Here is a 26,014-nt window from a genome sequence, read left to right on the forward strand (position 1 = left end):
AAGTTCAAATGGCAGTAGGTGTATTAAAGTAAATGGAGTTGTATTTATAAAGCGCCTTTGTAGTCTTCAGACCACTGAAAGCGCTTTTACACAACATGTCATTCACCCATTCATACACTGATGGCAGGGGCTACCATGCAAAGTGTCTTTGGCCTGAGGCATATTAAAATATACTGCGACATTATGTGGTTAGTAACTGTCCCATTAAAGTTCAAATTTATATTCATTTTATGGCAAAACCGTTCAAATCCAGTGTGCAGTAGTGGAAATAGTTGTATTTACTTAACATGTTTGTTGCACTAACTGTGACCCGCTGTCAATACAACAGAAGCATTTCAGTGCAGATAACAGAGTTGTAAAATCATTATCTGATAAGCTGTGTTTTCATGTCTGCCATTGATGCCTCACAACTAAACACCGTCTCTGTTTTCATAAAACGTGTCATATAGCAATCAAATCCAATCCTCCTGCTTTTGGTTTAATCTCCCTTTAAATACAATCATTTACTGTCAACAATAAGAAGAAGGTTACGACCCCTTTTCTTGTCCCAGGAATATAAAATAAATGCTACTAATTCAGTTAATCCTTTATTGACTATTTGTTGAATGTGAAGAAATTATGACATACAATCATTTTGTCGTAAATCCATGTTTTCTGAATTAGTCCATAACAAAAAAAAAACCATTAAATCAAAGTGCAGATTTGAACATTACATTTATTATCAAATAAAAGATAATTTTTCCATCCCAAGTGGTTCATATCCCACGTTCTTACTTTAATTTTGTCACAAAAAACCCCAAATAGAAACCATTCCTTGATTCAGCTCACACAAAACTATAACTGATAGTGTTTTTAAGGCTTTATATATACCTGCTTGTTACATTTGCAAGTTTTTTCGCTATCTAAATTAAAGGCACATGTAAACATATCTTTGTAACTAAGTTGCTTATCCCCGTATATGATAAATACTTATTTTATATATATATATATATATATATATAGTATCTACTGCATAGTCACCGTCATTTAGACAGAGTGGAAGCAAAACATTATTGGCAATCTTTGATTACAGTAGTGTTTAGTGGCTAATATCTTGAGGATTATTCTTTCCAGGAGAGAAAGTAGAGCTGTCCCTGTCCGTCACCACAAACCAGCTGAGTAGGGTTTGCAGGGTTCACCTCCAAATGCAAAACAGGACCTCCACACGCAAACATGCCAACCTGGAGGAAGAGAGAGAGAGAGAGAGAGAGAGAGAGAGAGAGAGAGAGAGAGAGAGAGAGAGAGAGAGAGAGAGAGAGAGAGAGAGAGAGAGAGAGAGAGAGAGAAGGCAGAAGGGAAATTAAGACCATTTGGAATTATTTAAAAATGAATGTGAAGGAAGAAGTTTATCATTATGATGCATAAGAAGACAACAGAACTTTCAGAGTACGCTAATTCGCTTTCTTGCCCAGAGTTTGATGAGAAGACCGCTACCATTCTCATTTCTCTATTAAATGTGAAGCTAGAGCCAGCTGGTTAGCTTAGCTTAGCACAAAGACTGGCAAAAAGGAGGAACAGCTAGCCTCGCTCTGTACGCGGCCGAGCAAATAAGCACATTTCCCAAAATGCTGTTATTCTTGTTAGACTGTGGCGTACCTGTTTCTTGGTGTTTCTGTCCCACAGCTTCACTGTCCGGTCGTAGGAGGCTGAGATGATGGTGCGCTCTGTGAGTTTCAGCACACTGATCCTGTCACTGTGAGCCTGGAGACAGAACATTATCATCATCATTAAAAACAATACAAAGGGAAGCCTTGGCTTAAAGCAACGGACAAATATCTCTGATGTTTGCTGTTGTTTCTTTGTCAGGTCAGATGGGAGGCTTTTGCCAAAAACACACAGCTGCTGGTTATTGGCAGGCAGCTGTTTTTTTCTTCTTCTTCTTCTTCTTTAAATAAATTAAGCGCACGTTTTACAGTTTAAAAGTTGTGCTGAAACCATTATTTGAAAAAGAGAAGATTAATCAACAACAATTCTGATAAACATTCAATTATTTATTGAGAGAAAAAAAGCCAAATATTTGGTGGTTCCAGCTTCTCAAATGTAAGAGTTTCTTTCATTTCACCTTGGGCTCTTGGGAATTAGGGTGGGCATTTTTCAACATGTTGATTTTATTAACGAAATCATCAACATGTTGCAGCCATTGTTGAAAGTAGCAGTAATACCTCACTACAAATATAAAAATGTCTTATGTTCTGTTTCAGTCTCTCCGCTCTTACAGGTTTTCTGCTGCTCCACGAGGAAACATCTGGAGGCTTGTTGAACAACATGTTGCCTTTCACGTCTCCGCACACGACAAATTCTGAAAAGAACATACAACACATTGTTTATTGTGTGATTATCCAAACGGCTGCAGTGGCAACAGAACAGATGTTGGTACCTTTGTCCACAGCTCCAGCTGTTAGAGGGATCCCTTTCTCCCCCTCTTCGTTGATCTCTACGTCCATTGAGCTGAAAGCTCTACTTAAATTACTTTTGGGGCCCATCGCAAACTGAGGAAAGAGAGGACAATCGACATTTACTCTAAATGAAGCATGTGGTACACTAAAGCGCAGGTTTCATGAGTACATCTGAGAGCTACAACAAACATGTTTTGTATTTTAAAAATATTCTTGGTATAATTTAGAGATAAGTTTGTCAAAACTCACAATGAAGCCAATTGTGACATGTCCATCTCCTTCGCCCACCAGCCACAGGCTTTTCTCGTCGTTACGGGTCATCCCCAAAATTCGGCAACTTTGTTCCCAACTGCATTATAAGACAAATACACAAATAGCTTTAAGGTTGGTTAAATTATTATTACCCAACAGCACCACTGGAACTGAGCCGAGTGTCACATCACGCATTTCAGGAAGAGTTTTCTCTCAAATTAAAAAAAACAGACGATGAAGTTAAACTTTGACAATGATTCATTAAGACCCTGAAAAACCTGGACAAAGATTTGAGTAAATAGTACACTGTAGTGTTACCTTCTAACTTCGTATTCCCAATCTTTTTCATCGTTTTTTGTGATGTCAAATATTACTCCAACGTCCGACACACCCATCAGGATGGAGCAGTAGTCGAGGCGGACCACTGGGTATTTCGCTGGGTGCGTGGTTACCTTCACCAGGCTGGAAGCAACAGAAACACAGGGACAGAGCCGGACTGGTTAGTGTGTAGAATCAAACTCCTCACATCATATTTTATATATTTACAGTCTCCATAGAACTAACTCACCGTAACCCTCTACCCCAAAATGTGTTTTGCTTATTGTCACTTGGATGTCTGAGCTCCACATGTGCAGGGTTTGTCTTTCAACAGGTTTGTAGGGAATTTTTTTTTAAATTGTGTAAAAACTGCCAATCATTGCCAATGATGATTCATTCATAACTTCGACTGAATAAAGGTTTTAAAAAAAAAAAAAAAAAAAAAAAAAAGCACTAAAAAGTAGTGTTGGCCCCGTGTGATAGCATGGCGACGGTTTTGCAGTTGTTTACCTTGCAGCGCTGTGTTGTTGATTCCACACCAGCTTCCACACATCGACAACGAGCTTCGTGTAGCTGACAGCAAACTGGTCATCAGGCATGGAGCAGATCGCTGTGACGGCGCCGTCTGAAGCCTGACGCACACAAACAGACACACCGCGTGTGATTAACGCAGACGCAAAAAAAACACACAGTATACATCCCTTTTTCCGGTGCACGTCTGCACCTGCTTCTGGCCGACCAGAGCGTTGTGCTGCCAAACTTCCAGCAAACCGGATTCATAACCAGCAAGAAGCAAAGCATCTCTCCGAGAGAAGCACAGAGCTGTGACTGGTCCTCTCAGACTGGCAGGAGTCTCTGAAACGACAGAACACAGAGGTGAACTGGGACAGTTTTCAGAATAAATATCACACACACACACACACACACACACAACATCACATTGAAATCCTGATCACACCTACAGGTAACCAGGTACCGTCAGTGAGCAGCATCAGGAGACTGTTACTAGTGATGAATACAGACGAGGGTGGTTTCAAATGATGTGGGTGACCTGAAACATTGTGACTTGATTATTGGATGATTGAGGGTGTGAAAAAAACGACAGAAAAGGAGACGCAATTGTCAAAATGTTAACAAGTTTCTCTCAATTCGTGTGATCCAACTATTTGATTCCTAGAAATGGATGTGTAATTATCAATATCTCAATAATGTATGAAAATATGGTGATTTTCTTCTGTTATGCTGTCCTACCACACATTCATGTCTCATTTAGAAACAAAAGCTTTAGAAAATACCCAATGTGAAAGCAGAATATTTGCAGGGAGTGAACTTAAACTACACAGTTAGTCTGACCAGGCATACGTAATTTCCACTGGGGCTCGTTCACTTTTCAAAAATCTGTTTTTAAAGCCTTTATTTTTATTGTTACAGGTTGATTTTCTCACTAAAGTGTCTTTAAACAAACTGTGTCTTTTCATTTTTCAGATGCCAGATGAGAGAAGATCACATTTGATAAAAAAAAAAAAAATGTAGATTCAGTCACCAGACTCACAGAAGCAATGAGCAGCAGTGAGGGCCGAACACACTCAAGCCTCTCAAGAGACATACTCGCTGCCCTACCTTGTAAGTGAATAGTTGTGGGGGATGTGTGTACCGTTTTCTTTCTTTATGGTATATTATATAAAAGGTAGAATATAAATATATTACCTGGTGCCCCCGTCCAGCATCGCAATGTGCAGTCTTCAGAAACTGTGAGGAATTCTGGGAGTCCTTCTTTGCAAACAACTCCACATATCGCACCACTGTGACCCTGCAAGGTGCCAAAGTGCTCCACCTGTATGTAAAGATACAGAATGTGAGAGAAGACACATAAAACAAAAACACTGTGTGATATTATAGACCCTATGGAAATCAGTTTTTGCTCTGCATCTAGATCAAACTAAAAGAAAATGTTTGAATAAAACTAAAAAGTCATGTACATTATTATAACATGAAATTTGAAACAACAACTTTCCCCAACTTCCCCATTCATGTTGACTGACAGACCTGTAGTGGTTTCCAGAGCTGCACTGTGCCATCCTCAGAAGCAGTGATAACAGTCATTTCTTCTGGGTTGACTTCTTTGTTTAGGTCTGAAAAACAAAATTAAAGACTCATTACACTGGGCAATATGACAGAGAGAGGGAGAGACAAATGAATGCATGTGTGTGTGTGTGTAACAGTCAATGCTTGGGCAGTTTACCTGTATTCGGTAGGAGTGAGCAGTGGTGTATACTTTTCGTGTGTGCAGCGATGTGGCAGATTTCTACTTTTGTTTCCCAGTTCCAAACATGTAGCGCTCCCTCTGCACTGCCGGCCATCACATACCGTCCCTGCACACAGAAACACCAAGTCAACAGGAATCCCCTAATGAGGCCGAGGGCTCACACTTCATGCACATCTCAAAAGGAGAAAACAAAGACAGGCTCATTTGCTCCACCAATACAACAATTAAAACGCATAAAGGTCTTTCTGGGGAGAAGGAAACAACACATCCTGTATTTTCTCCAATAGATAAATGTAGAATTTTGCTCACAAGACAGCAGATAGATGTGAGAGGATTCCCCAAAGAGATCTCTCCGAGACGTTTGCCTGCCTCCAGATCCCACAAACAAAGCTTCCCATCGCTTGAACAGCTAATCTGTGACAAAAGAGAGAGAGGCTGATGAAGACAAGTTTGCATGAACACTACAGTGCTGTAAATAACACAGTATACTGTAGTTATAATAGCTCTATTCAGGGGCAGATCTGTGTAACTCAGGTTAGCTATATTTCCTTCATGTAATGGAGATTTACCACACAGTCTGGAGTCCAAACACAGCCGGTGATCCAGTCTTTGTGAGAGTGAAGGAGCGACTTTGAGAGAACAGCAGGAGAGGAACTCACGTCCCACACCATCAGGGCCTGAAACAAAGACACCTGTCAGAACCACTGCGATGCTAACTTCCAAAAATACATCATCCCTGCAGCACCCTACTGTCCAACAGCACCTGCACAAAAATAACATAGAATCCATGTGGCAAAACATGTTGTATTAATACAGTCAGTGTTTGTCTCAAAAACATCATTCTGATGTTGTCAAGACACTACAGCACAAACACTTTGCACCTTGTCTTTTCCACCGGAGAGTAGCCGTCTACCATCGGGGCTGAACGCCAGACAGGTGACTCCTCCACTGTGGCCCCTCAGATAATCATGATGCTCAATAGAGGGGTCGAGGGCCAGATCGCTCAACAAACACAGAGCAATGGAGAAGTTGTCTGATTCAAAGGGGAATACAGAAGGGAAAATAATAATAAACAGTTATCAGTAGAAAGAGATGTTTTAGGAGAGAGTACCTTCCACCTGAGAAATATATATCACAACGTATAAAAAGGCACAGAGTGTAGCATTTAGGGGGATCAACCACGCCACCAAATCCTACACTGTCCCTTTAAAAAGGACATTTCTGTAAAACACTAGGTCATGTTTTTACTTCCCCACCAGCGACGCTCACCTGAAGCTGTAGCCAGGTATGTGGAGTTTTGTGCTAATGTCTGGATGGTGCCTGGTTGCACATTAAACATTCCCCACATTTTCAGGCCTCCCAGCAGTCCCTTCTCTTCGTCGTCTTTCTTCCAGACCCTCACACGCTTGTCACTTCCTGCAGACAACAGCAGCTCAGGTTCGGTCTGCTCGGCGTCCAAAACGACCCACAGCAGGCTCAATATGGACACGTCGAGGTCCGTGGAGTCCCAGATCTTCTCCCCTATGATAAAAATAAAAAAATTGTTATGGTCCGTTTTTTCTTAAAAGCACTGTGTCTTCATTTTGTGTAATATTTATACAGAAATAGAGGAGGTGCGTTGAATCAAAGGTCAGTTGGGTTCAAGATTCAAGTGCATGCTCCTGCATGAGTCACTACAATATAATCAGTAGGTTATTTATGTACTGCATGTCCATCTCCATGTGTATCTTAATGTTTTATGGCTTTGCTACTGTGTTTTATATCCTTGACATATTTCCTGAGCTTCACTGATGTTCTGTCTGTCCATCTGTCTCCTTGTTTTTGGGGGGAAACCTTGTAAAACCCAGGTTTAACTAACTGTAATTTCCTCATCGGGTGGGTAAGAAAGTACGTAAGTAAGTAAGTAAGTAAGGAAGGAAGGACGAAAGTAAGGAAGTAAGTAAGGTTTATTTTTAAAGCACCCTTCCTGAGCAGTGTTAAACTACTTTTAGGCATCATCTTCATATCTGTATTTGTTCTGTCTGTATTTGCACAGTCTTCCAGTGATTTAATCTAGTAAAAATGTTTTTGTTTGTTTTTTTACATTCCTGGCCCATAAACACACCTGAGTCGAGACTGAAGAGTTTGATGCCGTCACCGTGGTATCCCACAGCGGCATAGTCTCCGTTAACAGCCACACACAGAGCAGCAGCAGGCTCACATGTTACAGACTTCAGTTTCTTCCGAGGAGGCTCCTGCTCGCACTAAAAGAGAAACATTGTGTGCTATAGGTCAGAAAAAAAAGACAAAACGGCAGCTATTGTTTTTCAATCATGTCCTAACTGTTCGTAGACACAGACTATGGCATGAAGTTAACGCTTGTACGCAAGATAAATGAGGCGCTTACCTCATCACTTTTTAATGCAGTGACCAAACGTCCGAGTCCTCCTGACCAGAGTTGCATCTGTTTTACAGAAGAACAAAAAGACAAAGCAGTGTAGGGGGCTATTTGTGACAATGGTAGTAATCTTTTTTTTTTTCTCTTAACAGAACATATAAGAGAACTTTAAGATGCATGAGGCCCCAAAACCATATTCATCTTCTGATGTCTTCTAAATGTTTGTCAATTCTATGTTCAACTAATGTACTGATGAAACAGCCTCAAGTCTTTCTAGTCCAGGTTCAGAATGTGCAGGCAGTTATTCCTCACCACGTGATCAGAGCCGGCGCTCAGCAGCACGCTGCCTTCATCCAGGAAGGTGAGGGCCTCTGTGGCTCCGCAGTGAGCCTGGAAACACCCCACACAGGTGGAGGTGGGCACGGACCACACCCTGACCTCTCCACACAGAGAGCCGGAGCAGAGCATGGAGGAGGACGGGGAGAAGCAGAGACTGCGCACTGAGCGCCGGTGACCAGTCAGCGACTGAGGGAACAGACAGAAGAGAAATAGTGGTTGAAAAAAAGTTCCAAACTGATTCAGCAGGACCAGAGATAGTCCTTTAGTCTCACACATTCCTTGCCAAACCCTGGTGCCTACATTACCCACAATGCAATTACCCACCTGACCACTGAAAAGGTATAAAACCCAGAAATAGTTCAGCATGTTTTACTTCTGGTTCCCTCGTCTCAAAGTCAATGGATTTTTTGAATGGGTTTTTGGTCAGATGCCTAAAATAAGGTCTGTGATTAACACAAGCCCAAGAAATTGTAATGGTTTTGTTCTACGATATCAAATATTTCAGTGAATACCCCTTTTTATCAGTCTTAAAAAAGGCTGTTGGTCAAGTGACATCACTTGGGTCATTATCAGATTGTACACAGATCCATCGGGAGACACTAAAGGTTTTATACAAACTTGTTTCACATATGCATTGGCATTCTCCTTTAACTTAAAGTGTCAATCTTATAATGTTTATTTATTATCTTTTGTAACGGTTTCAAAATGATTACATCTAATTTGAAGTAGTGGGCATTAAACTGACTTGAGCTCCCTATACGACTATCCTGATAACTCACCGTTAGGGTTTTATTCTGGAGCCAGTTCCACACAATCACGTTCCCATTCCAGCAGCCAGCAGCCAGCAGGTGACCCTCGGGGTCAAACGTCACACAGTTCAAAGGGCTGGAGCTGGGCAGGGCTGCTACCTCATAGCTTTTAGTAGAGGACCAAACCTGGAAAGGGGAAAAACAGGCAGCATAATATAGATGGATAACGTTGAATGATTGAGTGACATGTACAATTAAATAATAGTTGACATTATTAACTATTAGCCGCAACAAAGTGGTTTCTAGTCTTCCTGGGACACATTAAAAAGTAACTGATTTTGGAAACAACTTTAACGTGATTTGTTTGAAACTAACTTTCAGCATGAAGTCCAGAGACACAGTTGCAAGGTGCTTCCTGTCTGCAGTGATGTCGCTTGCTGTTATCACATTAGTGTGGCCCTCAATAAGAGCAGTCCTGCAAGATGGAGAAACACGAGTTAATTCAACCTGAATCAAATATGTGTAGCACATTTTACGTCAAACTCTCCTCTCACCTGCAGCCATTCTCGACGTCCCAGATCTCTATTCGTCCGTCAAAGGAGGTGGTAGCAAGACGTCCGTCCTTAAGAAAGACACCGCTTGAGATGCCGTCACAGCTGCTCACCAACGTTTTCACTTCCTGTTTACAGCCAGGAGGAGAGTTCATTTTAGACATTTTTTGTGGCTTTTTAACAGTATTTTTTCATAGAACATGGCATATTTACAATTAGTGTTTAGCTGCACTAATACATTTTCTGCAGGAATCAGATTTTTTGAAACATCATACATTAAACCTTGAATCGGGGTAGAGAAGTATCACTGTGACGGTAGTGTGCCGGCATAAAAGGAAAGATACGGTTGGGTAGACGAGAAATCTGATTACTGAGATGCTGCACATGGATTTTATAGCAACCAGGTTATTACAGGGAAAACGTCAGATTTTTTGTGATTTCCTGTGTGCGTGTCAATGTACTGAATGTGAACTGAAAATGAGTAACGAGTAAACACGTGTCTGCAATTGGTCAGGATTGTTACGCTAAATATAAACCACAAATCTATAAGGCAACAAAATGTGCAACGTGATGAAGAACACGCCGAAGGGAGATCAAAAAAAAGTACATTTCTTCTGTCGAACTTGCTCGTACCTGTCCGGTCTGAGTGTTGATGAAATGAAGCATTCCCTGTCCAGTGCCAACCACCACGAGCTCTTCATCCGAGCTCCCGACCAAACAGGTCGGGACAGAAGAGAAGGTCGACACCAGCTCACTGCGATAAAACACACGAGACCATCAGAGCATTCATTTACATCAATATTGACTGAAACATTCAAAATAAAAAGTTAAAAAAGGGACAAAAAAAAAATTATACAAACTGAAGATGACTGACAAAAACGCTTAAAAATAAAAAAAAAATTAACATCTTCTAACCACATTGCAGAAGACCCTCTTACTTAGATTCCTTTAGAAGCTCACTGTCATTGTTTAGCCACTCGACTACCCGCGCCCCTCCTTTTCCCATCAGGCCTTGTGCCCAGGTGTGAGCAGAGGTCTCAGGAGGCTCATTGAGGGCTTGCTGAACGAAAAGAGCCGGCCAGGAGGAGAGGAGGGGGCCGTGTCGCCGCAGGAAACTCTGGCAGTCTTCAAGACGGTCCTGATGGCCAACTGAGAGCACAGAGAGAAACTTTGTCTAATAAATATAAGAATAAAACACTCTCGGCAGGAATTTGTGGGATTAACGTATTCTTAAGCACTTACATGAGGGTGCAGACTGATTCTTGTTATCTACAGGAGAGGCAAAATTTCACAGGACACAAATGTTAGGATTTTTTGTTGAGCCACGAGTAAACCTGCACTACCACAGTCATCATACAATATCATCCTGCATGCTCACCACACAAGCTGTAGGTCTCCTTGAGGTGGTGCAGGAGGCCCTGGCGCACGTTAGCATACAGGAAGTAGTAGCTGGAGAGCAGAGATTGAAGCTGCTCCAGCTGGCCACTTTGAATCTGACCAAAGACAAATAAGAGGCAGTTAAAAATCGAACTATCACGAGAAAGTGGTTCTCTGGAGGATTTTATTCACCAGCGTGTATTTATGTTCTTTACACAAACCAATTGAACTGAAATTGTGCATTTTGTTTGGCCCCAAGTACTATTAAGACACAATCAAGAGTTTGAGAAACGTGTGAAGGGCAAAAATGATCTAAACTGAGGAGGAACGAGAAAGTAAGAGTAGGTAGGTGAGGTTAACTGAAACTTAAGTCATACCTGATGAAGGTCTACCAACTGAAACTTATGATTAAATCAAGCTATTGTAGTGATTGTAAGTGAGTTTTCAGGATGTCTGATTGTGTCTCAACTGCTAAAAAACTGAGTTTATTAGTGAATATATAAACAATGCTTGTTTACTGTACTGCAGGAGATTTATCCGTTGCTCATGTCGTATAACCTTTGTGTTATAAGTGATGATGGAATATGACTAACCAGGCTGGATGGCAGGTGCATGACAGAGTTGGCCTCACAGTGAAGAAAGGTATCTGTACCCTGCGGGTCGGCCAGTGCCCACAGATGAGCTGTGTAAAGACACAGTGCAGTGATTATGATGCCAATTAGAATATACAGTGACTAATACTTGTACTGTATTAAAACAGACTGTGTGTACTTTACCTGCCAGTACGAGGTGAGCTCTGGTTCTGTCACTTTCTGTTGGGAGGAGAAAGTCCTCGAAGGCCCTCCTCACCTCCGGATTGGTTAGAGCCAGCAGGTCGTCAGTGTCGTGGCAATGAGACGGACCAACCAGGCTGCAGAGAAGGATCCATAGGTTTAATACCTCCATAGTTTCAACACACACCTCAGTGTGCTGAATCTAAACAGACATTTCCTCTAACACGGAGGAAATCTGTAGGACACAATCGGTATAAACCTTTGAAATGTTGATCAAATTTGAATGATTATGTGTATTTGATTTTATTGCAAATCATAGTACAAGAGAGTAAAGATAAAAAAACAGACAGCTAGGTGCAAAAATACTTTGACAAACTGATACAATGACCTCACATCACAAGCAACCAAAGTTAACTATGAGAGATTGTTGCCACAGATAATGGCAGCATCCTTATTATTTGCACTCATATGGGTCATACCTTTGTAAACTCTGCGCTATACGGGTGAAAGTTGCCATGGGTATGCGTCCCTTGGGCTTCCTGGACAGATGCAGTACTTCCTGCCACGTGACCTGTCCGTCCCGAGAGGATAAGTCGTTGCATGTGTTCAGTACGGAGTACAAGTCTCCCTCCCTCAGGCCTGTTGATCAAGAGGAAAACATGTTGAGGCGGCCAAAGAAAGTCGAGTAAATGACCACTTTGGTTGTAATATCCCTTTAAATATTTTAGCACTCGCTGTAATGCACTACCAGCCAATTTACCCCCTCTCTAGTGTTCCATCAAATTTAAAAATAACGCAATGAAAAACATCACAACTTGACTCATCTTACCAGTGGAGCTGACAGTGAGTGCTGCCAGGGCCCAGCGGAGTCCCAGCATGCCTCTGTACTGCGAGCAGAGTCTGTCCAGGCTGTGCTGCACCAACTGGCTCAGAGACTGAGGCAAGCCCTGGAGGCTCTCCTTCAACTAAGACACGGAGACAAAGTACAATAACAACCAAGTTGATAATCATGTTTGTATGAAAAGGCTGGTTTTAACAGTAAGACGTGACAGGCATTGATTTATATTTATTTATGAAGCCCTTCATAGCAATTTGCCATCATACATCACATCCTTATTAAATTGGTCCTACAGTCATTTATTTCAGCTCCTATCATCCTACGCTGTTCTTTGTGTGTTGCACTAACTAGCTAATGTATCATGCATGCTAGAACATCATCCTACTCTCATTAGGAGCACGTTAGCATGCAGATGTGAGCAGTTAGCTCAAGTACAGTCTCACACAGCTGCTAGCAATTTAAGAAGGTTTCATGTAAGCATCCACCCCAATCTTTGGCACAGCCAACAGTGGAAAAACAACCAGTAATACCAAATGTGTAAGTGTCTTAAAAAGTGTTATTAAACCTTATCAAAGGAGGCAAAGTTCCTCAGGTCTTCACAGGCCAGGTGCAGGTAGAGAGGACTCACTGCTCCCTTCTTCATTATCAGCGTCTGGAGCTGGACGAGCACAGTTTTAAGATGAATTAAGCGTTAAAGGATTAAAAGAGTGTGAGGCAAACTGTTGAGTGTGGCAGCCTTATTCACAGAAGCAGAATTTGGACACTGTGTACACTGTGATGTTTACAGAGCTCATGACATTAGAGGAACCTGGTTGTTGAATGCAGAGTCACTGAGTTTCTTCCCGAAGGAGTCCAGGCCCTTCTGAACTATCTCCTTCCGGTCCGGCATGGTAAGTTGTCCCACGGCAAACAGGACAGTGCTGCTTTTCTTGGCCAGGGTTTGTAACAGCGCGGCTTTGGTTGTGATGCTCACTACCAAACAAACACCCTGACAAGGAAAAAAATACTGAATCTGAGTTTTACTGGAGCAGACAAACCCTTAGTAATTCAACCATAGATCATTTTTTTTGTCTGGCATCCAAACCATGAATCAGAATCACTTTTATTCCAAATTCAGGCCGATCCTCTGTGAACTGCATTTGAGTAATGAATGTGCAGATTTCTCATTTTCTACACAACCTCACTAGAAAAGTGATTCCTTTCCCGTCATTTTTCTGTCCATGTAACTGACCTGAGGAAGCTGCTGTGGTATCCAATCAGAGCTGAGCTGACCTCTGCCATCTTGGAGAAGATCCACCCCATCGATGAGCAGCACCAGAGGTTTGTTCTTCTTTATGTCACTCAAGTTGGAGTGAAATTCTAACAGCAGATCTCTGTAATTAGAAACAATTAAAGGAAAGGGAATAGCCGTTAGTGCATAGACAACATGATGCACCTGCAAGTTATAACAAATGACAATTAAAAATCGAGCTACTTGTAAGAATGGGGAAGAGGCGATTCCTCCTTCGTATCTTTCATCTTTCTCAACCACTGAACGAGGAATCGCAGCAGGTTTTCCACAGAGCGTGCTGATTGGCTGGCAGCTGTAGAGTAGGAGGTGACGTCACAGACAAGGTTTTTCCTGGACTTAACTCCGGTTCTGAGGCTGTCTGCTAGAGCCGCCTGAGTGGAGATGGAGAGACAGTTAAACATGGGTGGCAATGTTTCCAATGTAGAGGATTTACAACCCAAATACATGCTACTTTTAAGGCAGGTTTGAGGTTAAAATATTTTTTTGATTCTGTCCAAACTCCTCTGACTGACTCGATCAACAGGTTAGAATTCCTGACAGAAGAATAAAATACGATTCCTTAAAAAAAACATTTACCATGAAGACAGTTTTCCCCTCTCCAGGTCCGCCCTCCACCACCATCAACCCTCCTTTGCTCTGGGCCTGCTCCACTATCTCGACAGCCCCAGACAGCAGCTTCGCCCTGCCGAAGAACTGCCTCTGCAGCGCCTCCTGGTGGACCTCCTGCTCCATCACATCGGACAAAGCCTCGGCCTCGTCGTGCTCCTGCGACATGGAGAACAATGAGGCGTTTCATTACAAGTTACAGTATGTTAAATTGTGTCCAAGATATCTCTGTAGTCTGAAATGATACCAATCAATAATACAAGGCGCAATATTGCTTAAAACAGTTGCAACTGAACAGAAAGTACCTCCTGACTAAATGTGGATCTTTAGTAGTTTCACACAGCAATGTAAAGTAACTCAGCATATTTACTCAAATAAAGTAAATTAATAAATTACTTGAGTATTTCTGTTTTACAGTATTTTATATTATTATATTTTTTACAACTTACTTTTCAGATTGAGCTTTTACGTACCAAAAAATATGGACCAGTTGATAGAAGATGCTTTATAATATCATATATTATATCAGGCAGTACACAAAGTAGTAATAAGTAGCTTCACCTCGACCAACTACAATATTAAAAGTACCACTTACATATTATTTACACATTAATAATGAGCCAATAATATAAAAATACCATTTAGCAAAATACCATTTAGCATATTAAATACTTTCGATACTTTAAGTATATTTTGTTGCTAATACTTTTATAATTTTAAGTAAAAATCGAAAAGCAGGAATTGTACTTGTAGTGTGGCATTGCTACTTTTACTTAAGTACTTTGAATACTTATTCCACCACTGGTTTGACATAGCCAAGTTTGGTTAATGAGTTTATTAGTATTATTATTTTATTTATTATGTATTTATTTAGTTTGTGAAGAGGGTTTTTTCCTGCGTCTTTTGGCATATTATGTTTGTTTATATGAAAAAGAAGTTGACAATACCCTGTTCTGTTCTCTAAATGATGCTTCACAATACAACATTTGAAACAAGTTTGGTTAACGAAGAGTTTGGAAATGAAATTGATTGAATAGTCGGAGTGACTGACTTCCACAAACAGCTTTCCTACAGCCGTCCACAGGTCCTCCAGCACGGCCTTGCCAAAGTCCTCCAGGTGTTTCAGATAGGGTCTCCCCTCCTCAACGCCGCCCCACGCACACGAGTAACTGCGACAGAAACACAGACGAGTTGGCTCAGCTGAAGCACTCCAAGATTATGTTTTAGTGGATTCATTTTTTTTAAAAAGCCAGTTGATACGGAAAAAACACAAACAAACAAATACTGCTTAAATGAGAAATATTCTAAAGGCATCGTGAACTATTGTTTTAATACATCAGCTTCACGGGATGATGGGACGTGACAGACATGACTCACTTTTCAGTGACTTTGACTTCACTGTCCCGGATCCTTGTCTTCAGAGACGCCATTTTAGACTCCGCCTCCTTTGACTCAGGGACAAAATGAGATCTCCAAGCCACCGGAACTGATCTGAGAAACAACAAAGGAAAATGAAAATAAAACATAAAACATTTAAGGTGATTTTCAGAAATCTGTAAAGTATTACAAACTGAAAACAACTCAATGGAAACACAAATATTTTACAAAACATCTACATCCCGCAACTCATTTAAACCTTTCTCTTTATACATTTAAAGTTTGGACCAGTTGTGATGTGTGAATGTCAGCATGGATTACTTGATGATGTTTGGATCTCTGAAGTAGCAGAACATTCGCTGTTGTGCTGTGTCGGGGTAAAGAGCCTGGAACTGACGGATCTCCATCTCTGTGATGGACAGGCCTTCTGGGGCCGACACCAGCTGCACACACACACACAGACATAAGTTATAATATATTTCACTATTTCAAAGAATGTCTAAAATGTGAATTCACATCTGAAAACATCATCATCTTTCAGTAACAATAACGTGATGGTTAGTAGTCGCTGACATTTCTACCGTTAAATAATCCTTTTCAGTATTAATTCTCTAATTTTATGTCATGACAACACGTCTTACCCAGCTGTTCTGCGGCAGGTCAGGGAGGACCGGTCTGGGAGGCACCAGGCCGTACCTCTCTCCCAGGAGTCCCACCAACATCTGGCAGCGACACACCTCTGACAGGCACAGCTCGGTGGCCCGCCCCGACTCCTCCTCTGTCACGCCCCAACGCAGCTCCACCTCCTGCAGGTAGAGGCAGTGTGAGGCGGCGCGACGCCGGAGCTCCGGGAACACGCTCTGCACCAAGACGTCGCGCTCAGCGTGCATGTCTCTGAAGGTGGAGGAGATGAAGACACGTACACCTCGCCACCTGACGACACAGGAAGGGAAAAGGAAATGTCTCCTGGTCTTCAATGTGAAGCAGCAAACATTTCAAGATTGCTTCTTTGCCACAAAATAATACATTACCTTAACTTGGGGCTGGCTGGTATCGGGACAACACTGTTTGTGGCCTGAGGGTCTTTAGCGCCCTGTGGAGGTGGGACGTTGTACACTTTGTCTAAATGCTCCACGTGGTCCAGCATTCTGGATGACCCTCGTTCTGCCACAAACCTGGTCACAAAGTTAAAGAAACAGTTAATCACTATAGAAAATATGCTCATTCTTTTTCTCGTCTTGAGTTAGACGAGAAGTTAGACGTCTGTCAGATAAATATGAAGCTACAGCCAGCAGACGGGTGGCTTAGCTTCGCATAAAGACTGATAACGGGAAAAAGCTAGCCTGGCTCTGACTTAAGGTAACAAAATCCACCTACCAGAACATCTGAAGCTCAATAATTAACATGGTATCTTGTCTTTTTAATCTCTACAACAGATGGAGTGTAAAAAGGGCACTAAGGCAATTTACTTGGGGGTTTACACCACTGACAGATTAAACAAACAAGATAACGAGTTCATTAGTGAGCTTTAGAGGCGCTCGTATCAAAGTGAGCCAGTCTCACTGTTTCCATTCTAAGCTAACTGGCTTTTTAACGAACAGATATGAGAGGGATTTTGGCAAGAAAGTTCAAGACCATTTTAATTTGCTTTTCGGAACCAGTGGGCTTTACATTCTTTACATATATATAAAAATCATCCAAATCTGTTTTATTGTATTAAAATGAGCAACCCAGACATTTTACCTCAGCATTTGTTCACTGAAGCCACACAGCTTCACACAGTTCCTGTCAGCGACGAACTCTGACTCTCTGCAGGTAGACAAAACAACAATAAACTCATCCGAGTTAGAAACAGGACGGGAAACAGAAAGCAGCTGAATTTTGTTTGTTGCTATGAACGTCTACATTATTGTGCATTTTTGCAAACAAGCAAATATGAAACTTTGCTGAAAGAATATTGTTAGAAAACAAATACATTTTAAAAGTCCACTAGTGATTGGTGAGTACAACTTTAGCTTCTCAATACGGTCTGTGAGAAATGCTGTAAGAAGGAAATTGGAGCATTACTGTTCATTCAATAAGATTTTCACCACAAGGGCATTGTTGTTTATGTCCCTCCTGTAGGTGTTGATGATCCACTCGACTTCGCCAGGGATCCATCGGTCACTCAGCACGATGATGTTGTCCACCTGAGATGCAAAACCACATGAGGCCATGGATCACAAGGAAGCATCTTGTACTGTCGTCTAAAGCGGCGGCATTTTACTTTCAATCAACAAAGTGTTTAATTGAAACTCAGGTACTGGCTCAGCGAATATTAAATTGCAGAGACAATCACGGAATATTAGAACCTTAAGTGTGTCTTTTTTTTGTATAGCTCATGTTTGTGCTGGTTACATTCTAACAATATTGTATTAGACATATAAGCAGAGGGTAGGGAGAGGATACCTAAGTCCTGTCTGTGGTGCTACCATTTGCAGATTTCGTTAAAACATTACTGAAATCACTTAAATATATCTTATTGTGATACAAGTGTTCAATGTAAAACCTAAAAACACAGAAAGAGACAGAGATCATAGATACAAATAAAACAAACACGTATTGCCTGCAGGTGGCATAAATAACAGGACATGTGTAAACGTCTAAACTTCAGATGCGATTTATTTTCCTAATAGCGTCCATCAGGCGCTGCATATCTATTCAAACTTAACACCACATTACCTCTGAGCTAACTGTGAAACCATCTAAAAGAGATGTGTTGCCCCCCTTTAAGGCAACATTTATTGTGTAAGCACTTATCATACAAAATAGAGACATAATAATGTAAAATAAAAATAAACTAACCTTGTTTTTCTTGGTTAACATTTTGGACAAGCCACGTTGGTCCCTATTTTCATACGTTTCTGAACATGCCTGAGAAAGAGAAGTATTCATTATTAAAGGCAACATCCAATGAACAGAAACGCAGCTTCTGTTATTCTACCAATGTAGAAATATATCCATCCTTATTAGTTACTATCTTTATACTACTATTATAGTACCTCACTTATGTTTAATCACTCTACGTAAAAGCTAAAATGAATGCTGGCAGTGATTTTAAAAGTGACATTAGATGAAACACAAGCAGGAAGAGCCCTGACCTTCATTTGCTTCATCACACTTCTGACGTTATCCAAAAGAACATCAGACTTCAGCTCGGCTTCTTGACAGTGACACCAATCTTGTAAGCAGAGCTGAAAGTCCTCGGCACTGCTGCCAATCATCAGCGAGAGCAAAATCGCAACCTCCTTCATCTGAGAGAATGCACAAGTGGGGGGAGATTATGGTAATTAGAAATAATCAAGTACAAACAGCACAGCTGAAACACTTATGAGGTTTGAAACTGAGTCAAATAATCCTTAAATCAGTCTTTCTTTGTGTTATTCGCAAATCAGAAGTAAACAGGCCCTCACAGAAGGAGTGAGCTGGTCCTCTGACTTGCTCTTCCCCCTTCCTCTCGGTTTCTGCTCCTCCTCATCTTCCTCATCCTGTTCCTCCTCATCCTCCTGTTCCTCCTCCTTCTCCTTCTCCTCCTCCTCCTTTTCTTCTTCCTCCTCCTCCTTTTCTTCTTCCTCCTCCTCCTTTTTTTGCTCGGGGTCTGGTGGGAGGCAGAAGTCCAGTTTACGAGACCAGTCGTCATCATCTGTCAGGCGGGAGGAGAGCACGATGACGGTCCGTCCGGGGAGCGGAGGCACGTTGTAGCGACAGGAGAGCTGGACCGCCGTCTCCAGAGCTGTGCGGTAACGCTCCAGCAGAGCGACGGTGAACTCTTTCTGACTGGATGCACAGACACAGAATACAGTTGCATCATGTAACAGAGTATACTTTCTTTTCAAGCCATGCAAATATTGTCTTTGTTGTCTTTTTAACTGATCCAAACTAACAAATTTCCCTTCTGAGCAAAAACCGGCGTACATTTTGTATTGTTTTTTTCCAGTCTGCATCTTTGATGTGAAGCAGTTTTGTTGTGATGTTTTTGCGCTTCTCTAACACCACCTGTCACGCTGTATCTGCAGTTCAGTGACGTGTTTTACTGCTTATTTTCTGTTTGAGGTGCTGCTCTCTGCTTTTCTTGTTCAGTCACGGTGGCCATCACTGCTCAAGCTAATTAACCCAGTTGTTGTGGTTTATCTGTTCATGTCAAACTGCTGTTGCTTCTCTCACTTCCTGTGCATCAAGACACGGACAACCGAAACAATTTCAAGTTTAAATCTAAAATGTTACGATTGCTGAAACTCAAAGTACATTCCCATACTTGGCTTTTAGGAGCTGGGTCTTCTTGGCTTGGTAGAGTCGATAGATGAACGGCACTCCGAGTGTCACCCTGATCCGGTTCCTCGGAGTCGTCTCCCATTCCAGACGTTTGAAGCGTTTGCTCTTGGGAATCTTACTCAGGATGCTCTTCAGGATCTCTTTAACAGAGGGGAGTGCTTGCTCTGATGCTGCGGCTAGAGGATAGAGAGGCAAAGGGGAGGTGCTGCATGTGTTGGTTGTTGCAGTATGTCAGAGGTACACTTTATAAAGCAAGGTTAGGCTGAAATGTTAGTTTGTCAACATTTAAATCACACTGAATGAGTGGAATGTGATACCACGTCTTGAAGAATGAGCCACCTAAAAGAGGAGTTCCTTTGTTGCCACACTTGTTGTATATGTATCTCACCCAAAGTGTTGAGCTCCATGATGACTTTGTAGGCAGCGAGGAATCTGGTGGGAAACTGACGGCTCTGAATAACCGCTTTCTGTAAACGCATCAAAAACACAAAGTTTATATTACAAAAGAAACATAACAACCAACTGACGGACATGAATATTACTCTTCCTCTGGCACAACAGCAACAGTTTACTAACTGTATTATAGTCTTTACAATAAGGATTCAGTGGATGTTACGCTCTATTGGATCCCACCTTATTGGTCAGTCTGCTGAGGATCATCTTGTGATGAGCCTCACTGATGCCCTTAGTGATCATGTTCCTCAGGTTCCTCAGCATGGCCATGAATGGAAGAGACTTATTGTCTGCACAGGAGAGAAAGTATTCATCAGTATGTGTGATCCTGGACATGTTTTAGTATTGACAGGCATGCAAGATGCATACAGATTGAGTGCTTTTGAATGTTTAAACTTCATGTTGGAAAATATGTATTCATTGCTTTTTTTTGGATTCCATATATAGCAGTGAGCTTTGGACTTGAGGAATGCTGGACTGAATCTCTGGACCAGATTGGAAAATCAAACAGTACTTAAAATGTAAGAGTTGTGTGATGACTGACTGGTAATACTGGTGGCTTTTATTCTCTAAAGAGTGTTCTAATTGCCCTGGACTAAAGGAGCAACTCAACATTTTGGGAACAGTTGCCTGTCAGTGTGAACTCAGCAGACCTATGAGCTTCTCCCAGGTGGCGGCCTTGTTGCCCTCCAGGCTGAGCAGCCGTTCCCACGTCTCCGGCTCTTTGAGCTTCATTCGCTTCCCGGCTCTCTCCCTGTCCCACGTGCCCTTTATCCCACTGTGGGTGAACGTCTTCAGGTCAGCAGGATACCTGGGATCGACACAACCACATCGCATTAGAAGCGGGGAAAAACCAGAGATACACCATGGTAAAGTCATCACGACAGCCCTGAGACTGAACCCTTTTCTTCTTATTCTCTCCTCCTCCGTCTACTTTTCTATGTTCATATTGTCTCAACAATAAATATATAAAATGCTATTTTTTTTTTCCTAGATAAAGAGCCTGAATTAAAGAGATGAGAGTGATTTAAACCCTCGACAAGACATTTTATGCAGTAGATACAACAGATAAAGTATTTTGACACACCTAGAAATAGAGCATGCTATCAACCCCCCGTCTACTGTGAAGCTCACAAGCTTTGTTTAGTAAGATAAACACAAGCCATAGATTTTATAAATATGGATGACTCTAAAAAGACTGAGATAAACATAAGTTAGCCATAATCTGGAGGAAGCCTGGGAGAAGAGAATGTTTGGCATGACAGAAATAAAAAAAAAAATGAATGAATGAATGAATGAATGTTTTATGTATTTTTCAAGAACTTTAACTCCTCCTGTGTGAGTCATCCATAAGTGGATATTAACAGATGATTAAAGACATATGTATTATGTCTTTATAGGAAATCTTTTAAATGTTTAAGATACTGCACAACACTTTAAGTGTCCCAACATCTGCTTTTAACTACTTCATGTGTTCTAAATGTTTAATTGTTATCATACAGTGGGTTTTTATTTTACATCTTATGTTATGCATTCTATTCCATCTTATTTGTATTCTCATCATATATTAATCAAGAGTGTTTTATTTTACATCTTATTGTCCCAGTTTTTATGTTCATTCAATGTCTGTTTCCCCTTACTATAAAGCACTTTGTGCTGCATTCCTGGTATGAAAGGTGTTATATAAACAAAGTTCATTATTGTAAACTATTTAATACAGGTTTATATACTGCTCATAGATGATAAATGTGGAGAGTGGGGTTTAAGTAAACTGGAAAATGAGGAGTTGTGCAAATGAAGATGTGCTGTAGATCAGTGTGTGAATGTGTGTGTGGCTTACTTTTTCCCCAGAATGGCCATAACATGTTCAGCCGGTTCTTTAATGTGAAACTTCTTGATCATCTTCTTTATACTGAACTCGCTCTGCTTTTTATCCACCGCCCCTTTTCTGCCGTCTTCCTGCAACTGCACACACACACACACACACACACACACACACACACACACACACACAGACAGACAGACAGACAGACAGACAGACAGACAGACAGACAGACAGACACACACACACACACACACACACACACAGTGTTACCCACGTTCTGATTGAGTTTACTTTGACTGGAGCCGTACATCCACACACACACACAGCAGAGGTTGATGTGAACAAAAACCCTTTAGCTAAACTCCAAACATTCAATTAAATAACAGCAAATGTAGAAACATCCAAAGTCCGTATTAAGTGGCACAATAGAAAAGTATTGACTTACAAACTTCGTCAGAATAGATTCATCCGATCGGAGCAAGTTCGCCCACTTTTTCATCTGCTGGCTAGTCGGTCTCTGGAAATCAAAGACAGTGTAAGTAGAACCAACCAGGAGTGATGACCAGAGGATGTTTGAGACACTAAATGTCTAAATTGAGAGGAATCAGTCAATATTACTTAAATAGAAACCACATAAAGTTTTCATCTTTTTTCAGTCGAGGTGGTTAAAAGTGTGTGGGTGTCGACCTTTGTTTTTCACCACAGGGAAAGCTAAGAAACACTATTACTGACAAACAGTTTTCAGCCTTTTATTAGCAGGGGTTTAATACTAGTATTATTAGGTTTAACACTAAACTAAATCAAACAATAGAGACCTAAATGAACGCTTCTGTACCTTGGGTTTGCGCTTGTTGCGGTTGTGTTTACAGCGGTGCTTGCGTGTGTTGTATTTGGCCAGCTGATACTCATTGAACTGCTTGAACTTGTCAGCCATTGCCTTCTTCAAGCACATCGGCAGGGAGCGACTGAAGCACTGGAGACAAGCAAACACGGGGTAAAGACTGGACACAACAGACAGGACTGACGCATCCAGACCCACTCACTAAGACTTACCGTACTATAGATTCTGACTACTTCCAGCCAATCCGAGGGCAGCTGTACGGCAGCGCAGAAGTATCTGCGGACGTGTGGCTTGGTGGAGGGCTGGTTGGCGGCCAGGGCCAATAAGAAGTTTGCTGTGATGCGGATGTTCAGCTCCTGTCGAGTGTAAACTGCCACCTGAATGGTAGAAGAAAGAACGAGCACAGTGTACATGACTGATGAAATAACCATAACCCTTTACTGTCATAATGTGTACCGTCTGTCTGATGATTGACTCCACCAAAATCATTATATGGTGAATAAGTAAGGAAAAGAGGCACTTGAAATTTGATATTGGCCATGAAATGAATTCACCAATAGAGTAGATCATGTAGTAGATCCTTTACATGAAACAAGACGACGAACAAGTAACTGTTTCATTATGAAACAAGTAGAAATTAAAATGTATACTGAGTACTATTTGTTCTTTGTTATGTTGTATTTGTCATACTGTCACTTTGTTCTTTTCCAATTTAAAAAACCCAAAGAAAGCAAAGTATAATTTGTTTTCTAGTTTGTGGGATTTATTTAATTTTGTACAGTGTTGTCATATTCTGCCGTCTACATCCATTTACAGTTATCTTAATAAAATGTGTTTGAATGAATTCTTGCTACAATGCATTTCTTGACATGTCTTGTCAGTGTTTTTTAGCATGATGATGTCTCGGTGTGGTTGAAACATTACCACATAGTTAAAAATAAAAGTTCAGGCGCGACTTTGGCACAGAAATAAAAATGTCTCCGGATGCATACCGCCTGCACACACACACCCACACACACACCACACACACCACACACACACACAAGACGTGCAAACACACCTTGAGAAGAAACTGTGGGTCACAGACAGAAATGTCCTTCGCCAGCTCTATGATCTTGGTCCAAACACTTTCCTTTGAGTCCCAGTCCTTCTGGCCTGGAGCCGTGCTCTTATTGACCAGGGAGCAACACACCACGTTCAGCAGGAGATACTGAGGAACAGACAGGGAGACAGTGAGGTATGTGTTCCCAACTCAGAGGACTTACAGTCACTTTAATCAACACAGGAATACAATTTGGTGACACTGGTGCAGAGAAATGCTAAACTTGCAAAGCCAGCACTAAAAAAAAAAGAGAGTATTTCTACGACATAAATATGCAGTGTGAAGTATTTCCTCCTACCTTTTTATCTTTTAGCTCCTCCTCAACATTTTCATTTGCTCTGTCAATCTCAGCAAATTCCTCTTGATTGATGGCCATAGTTTGTTCGAGTTCGTTGTTGCCCAACTCTGTTTCCTGGGCAGGTATTTCCATGGCTATCCCGTCATCATCATCATCATCATCATCATCATCAACATCTTCTTCTTCTTCTGTGAAAGTATTATCTCCCTCAGAATACTGCTGATGCAGGAGAAGTTACATTAAAGCAGTAATACAGCCAATGGGATGCTTCAAAACATTGTGTCAAATAGTTTAAATTTGATTTTCTGTTTGTGCAAAAAACAAATTGACAAAAGAGTAAAACAAATTAAAAAAATAGTGTCATGTACCTCACTTGTTTCTTCAAAACTGGACTGCATCACTTCAGATGTTTCATTGCTGCCTTCATCTCCTCCACCGTCTCCTCCACCCAGAGCACGATGGAGAAATGAAGGCGGGTGAGCAAAGCGATTGGCCAGGGACGTAAAGAGCAGAGCGTCATTTGGGACGGATGTAGAGGAGGTGAGGGAAAAAGAGAGACCAGGTGAATGGTCAGTAAGGAGCTTGTTCTCCGTGCTGAGGAGAGGAGAGGTGAGGGATGTGGAGAGAAGGGAGGACGAGGTGGACGACAGGCTGGAGGGCTGGAGAGAGGGGCAGGAGGAAGGTTGTGCTGAAAAGCTTAAGAGTGGAGAGCGGGGCTGGGGCATCAACGTGGAGGCCTGAGCCAACAGCTTGTTTTCCAGACACAGAGGAACATAGTTGGCAGACAAACTTCTCCCACACGTGACCTGCTGCTGCTCTCCTTGGGCCACATTGGTCCGCTGCAGAGACAACGCCCTCATCTCTGCAGAGAAACACATGAATCAGAGCGTCAACGGCTGTCTCAAACACAAACCCTTACAAACCTGCGTGGCATTAAGCATTGAGACAAGCAACTCTGCAGCATTCCTTCAAATGGTTAAACAAGCATTGTACTACTGGACTATGGTTAAGGGCGTGTGCTGCTCAGTTGAAAGAGTCCATAAAAAAGGGGACAAAGTCTGGAAATAATCAGCATAAGGCCTGTTTCGACATAAGGAAGGAAGAAATTTCAAGTTGGTCAGGAGCTTGATTTGTGGTGTAATGCAAGCCCTTTCTTCAAGTTAGTTAAGTAGCATTTTACATATATTTATTCATTAAAATGTCAAGTTTAAACAACTAAACTGTGTGCAGCATTAACTGGCAGAAGGAAAAACACTCTACCACATTACCAAGACTGCCACTGGACTTAACCGCGATAAATGAAGAGAAGTGAGACATTAGTCAACATTAGACAAGATCTTTAATTGTTGCCTTCCACGTTACAATGACTCAAGAGTTTTCTTAGAGGAGGTGATGTGAACGCCCAGTCGCAGGAAACTTACCGGAAATAAACACAGTTTAAACTCCACGGGCCCGCGCGTTGACTCACAAACAAAAGCGTCCTCTTGTGTATAAGGTTACCGTTTGATGTACTGAAGTGTTAGCATCTATTTCTGAAGCATTTCGTAGCATCATGTAGCTCCTGATTTACTGTAAATGTCCTCATTCGAGCAGCTGGCTGGCTACGTAATTGTCTTCAGAGCGCTGATTGGTCAG

General features: G+C 41.6%; 1 protein-coding gene across 2 annotated transcripts; it reads right to left on the bottom strand.

The window, feature by feature from the left end:
- Positions 1 to 574: 574 nt before the first annotated feature.
- Positions 575 to 25,972, bottom strand: tep1 (telomerase-associated protein 1). 2 transcript variants are annotated; one of them, XM_068731603.1, is made up of 56 exons: positions 25,801 to 25,972; positions 24,748 to 25,241; positions 24,380 to 24,595; positions 24,040 to 24,189; positions 23,192 to 23,356; positions 22,974 to 23,111; positions 22,584 to 22,655; positions 22,154 to 22,278; positions 20,967 to 21,124; positions 20,494 to 20,603; positions 20,249 to 20,327; positions 19,844 to 20,036; positions 19,002 to 19,365; positions 18,690 to 18,842; positions 18,394 to 18,462; positions 17,617 to 17,738; positions 17,293 to 17,358; positions 16,581 to 16,724; positions 16,191 to 16,482; positions 15,871 to 15,992; positions 15,550 to 15,663; positions 15,224 to 15,341; positions 14,143 to 14,331; positions 13,750 to 13,937; positions 13,507 to 13,648; positions 13,084 to 13,263; positions 12,841 to 12,933; positions 12,267 to 12,402; positions 11,917 to 12,076; positions 11,441 to 11,574; positions 11,258 to 11,346; positions 10,666 to 10,780; positions 10,530 to 10,556; positions 10,226 to 10,436; positions 9,921 to 10,041; positions 9,291 to 9,415; positions 9,112 to 9,211; positions 8,767 to 8,922; positions 7,961 to 8,173; positions 7,658 to 7,714; positions 7,376 to 7,514; positions 6,541 to 6,792; positions 6,153 to 6,304; positions 5,841 to 5,948; positions 5,581 to 5,685; positions 5,248 to 5,377; positions 5,052 to 5,137; positions 4,713 to 4,839; positions 3,730 to 3,860; positions 3,516 to 3,637; positions 3,006 to 3,149; positions 2,685 to 2,784; positions 2,417 to 2,528; positions 2,256 to 2,338; positions 1,636 to 1,740; positions 575 to 1,220 (listed from the first exon to the last, which is right to left on the bottom strand). In XM_068731603.1, the coding sequence occupies exons 2-56, from the start codon at positions 25,237 to 25,239 to the stop codon at positions 1,101 to 1,103; spliced, it is 7,914 nt and encodes a 2,637-aa protein (XP_068587704.1). In that variant the 5' UTR covers positions 25,240 to 25,241; positions 25,801 to 25,972; the 3' UTR covers positions 575 to 1,100. The 2 variants fall into 2 exon arrangements, with proteins under 2 accessions (XP_068587704.1, XP_068587695.1); XM_068731594.1 differs by having other exon boundaries at positions 24,380 to 24,598.
- Between the last annotated feature and the right edge of the window lie 42 nt (positions 25,973 to 26,014).

The sequence above is a fragment of the Cebidichthys violaceus genome, unplaced genomic scaffold (genome assembly GCF_023349555.1).
Source record: "Cebidichthys violaceus isolate CVI_PGR_0920_01 unplaced genomic scaffold, fCebVio1.0.p SCAF_104, whole genome shotgun sequence".
Classification (NCBI taxonomy): Eukaryota; Metazoa; Chordata; class Actinopteri; order Perciformes; family Stichaeidae; genus Cebidichthys; species Cebidichthys violaceus.

What these genes read in the sequence shown, in the direction of transcription:
- tep1 (XM_068731594.1), bottom strand. Translation starts at nt 25,239, where the DNA reads ATGAGGGCGTTGTCTCTGCAGCGGACCAATGTGGCCCAAGGAGAGCAG. An exon ending in ACTTTGCCTCCTTTGATAAG is followed by an intron (nt 12,403 to 12,840) that starts GTTTAATAACAC and finishes TCCGTGTCTTAG; the next exon opens with TTGAAGGAGAGCCTCCAGGG. An exon ending in TGCACCTGCCATCCAGCCTG is followed by an intron (nt 10,781 to 11,257) that starts GTTAGTCATATT and finishes GTCTTTGGTCAG; the next exon opens with ATTCAAAGTGGCCAGCTGGA.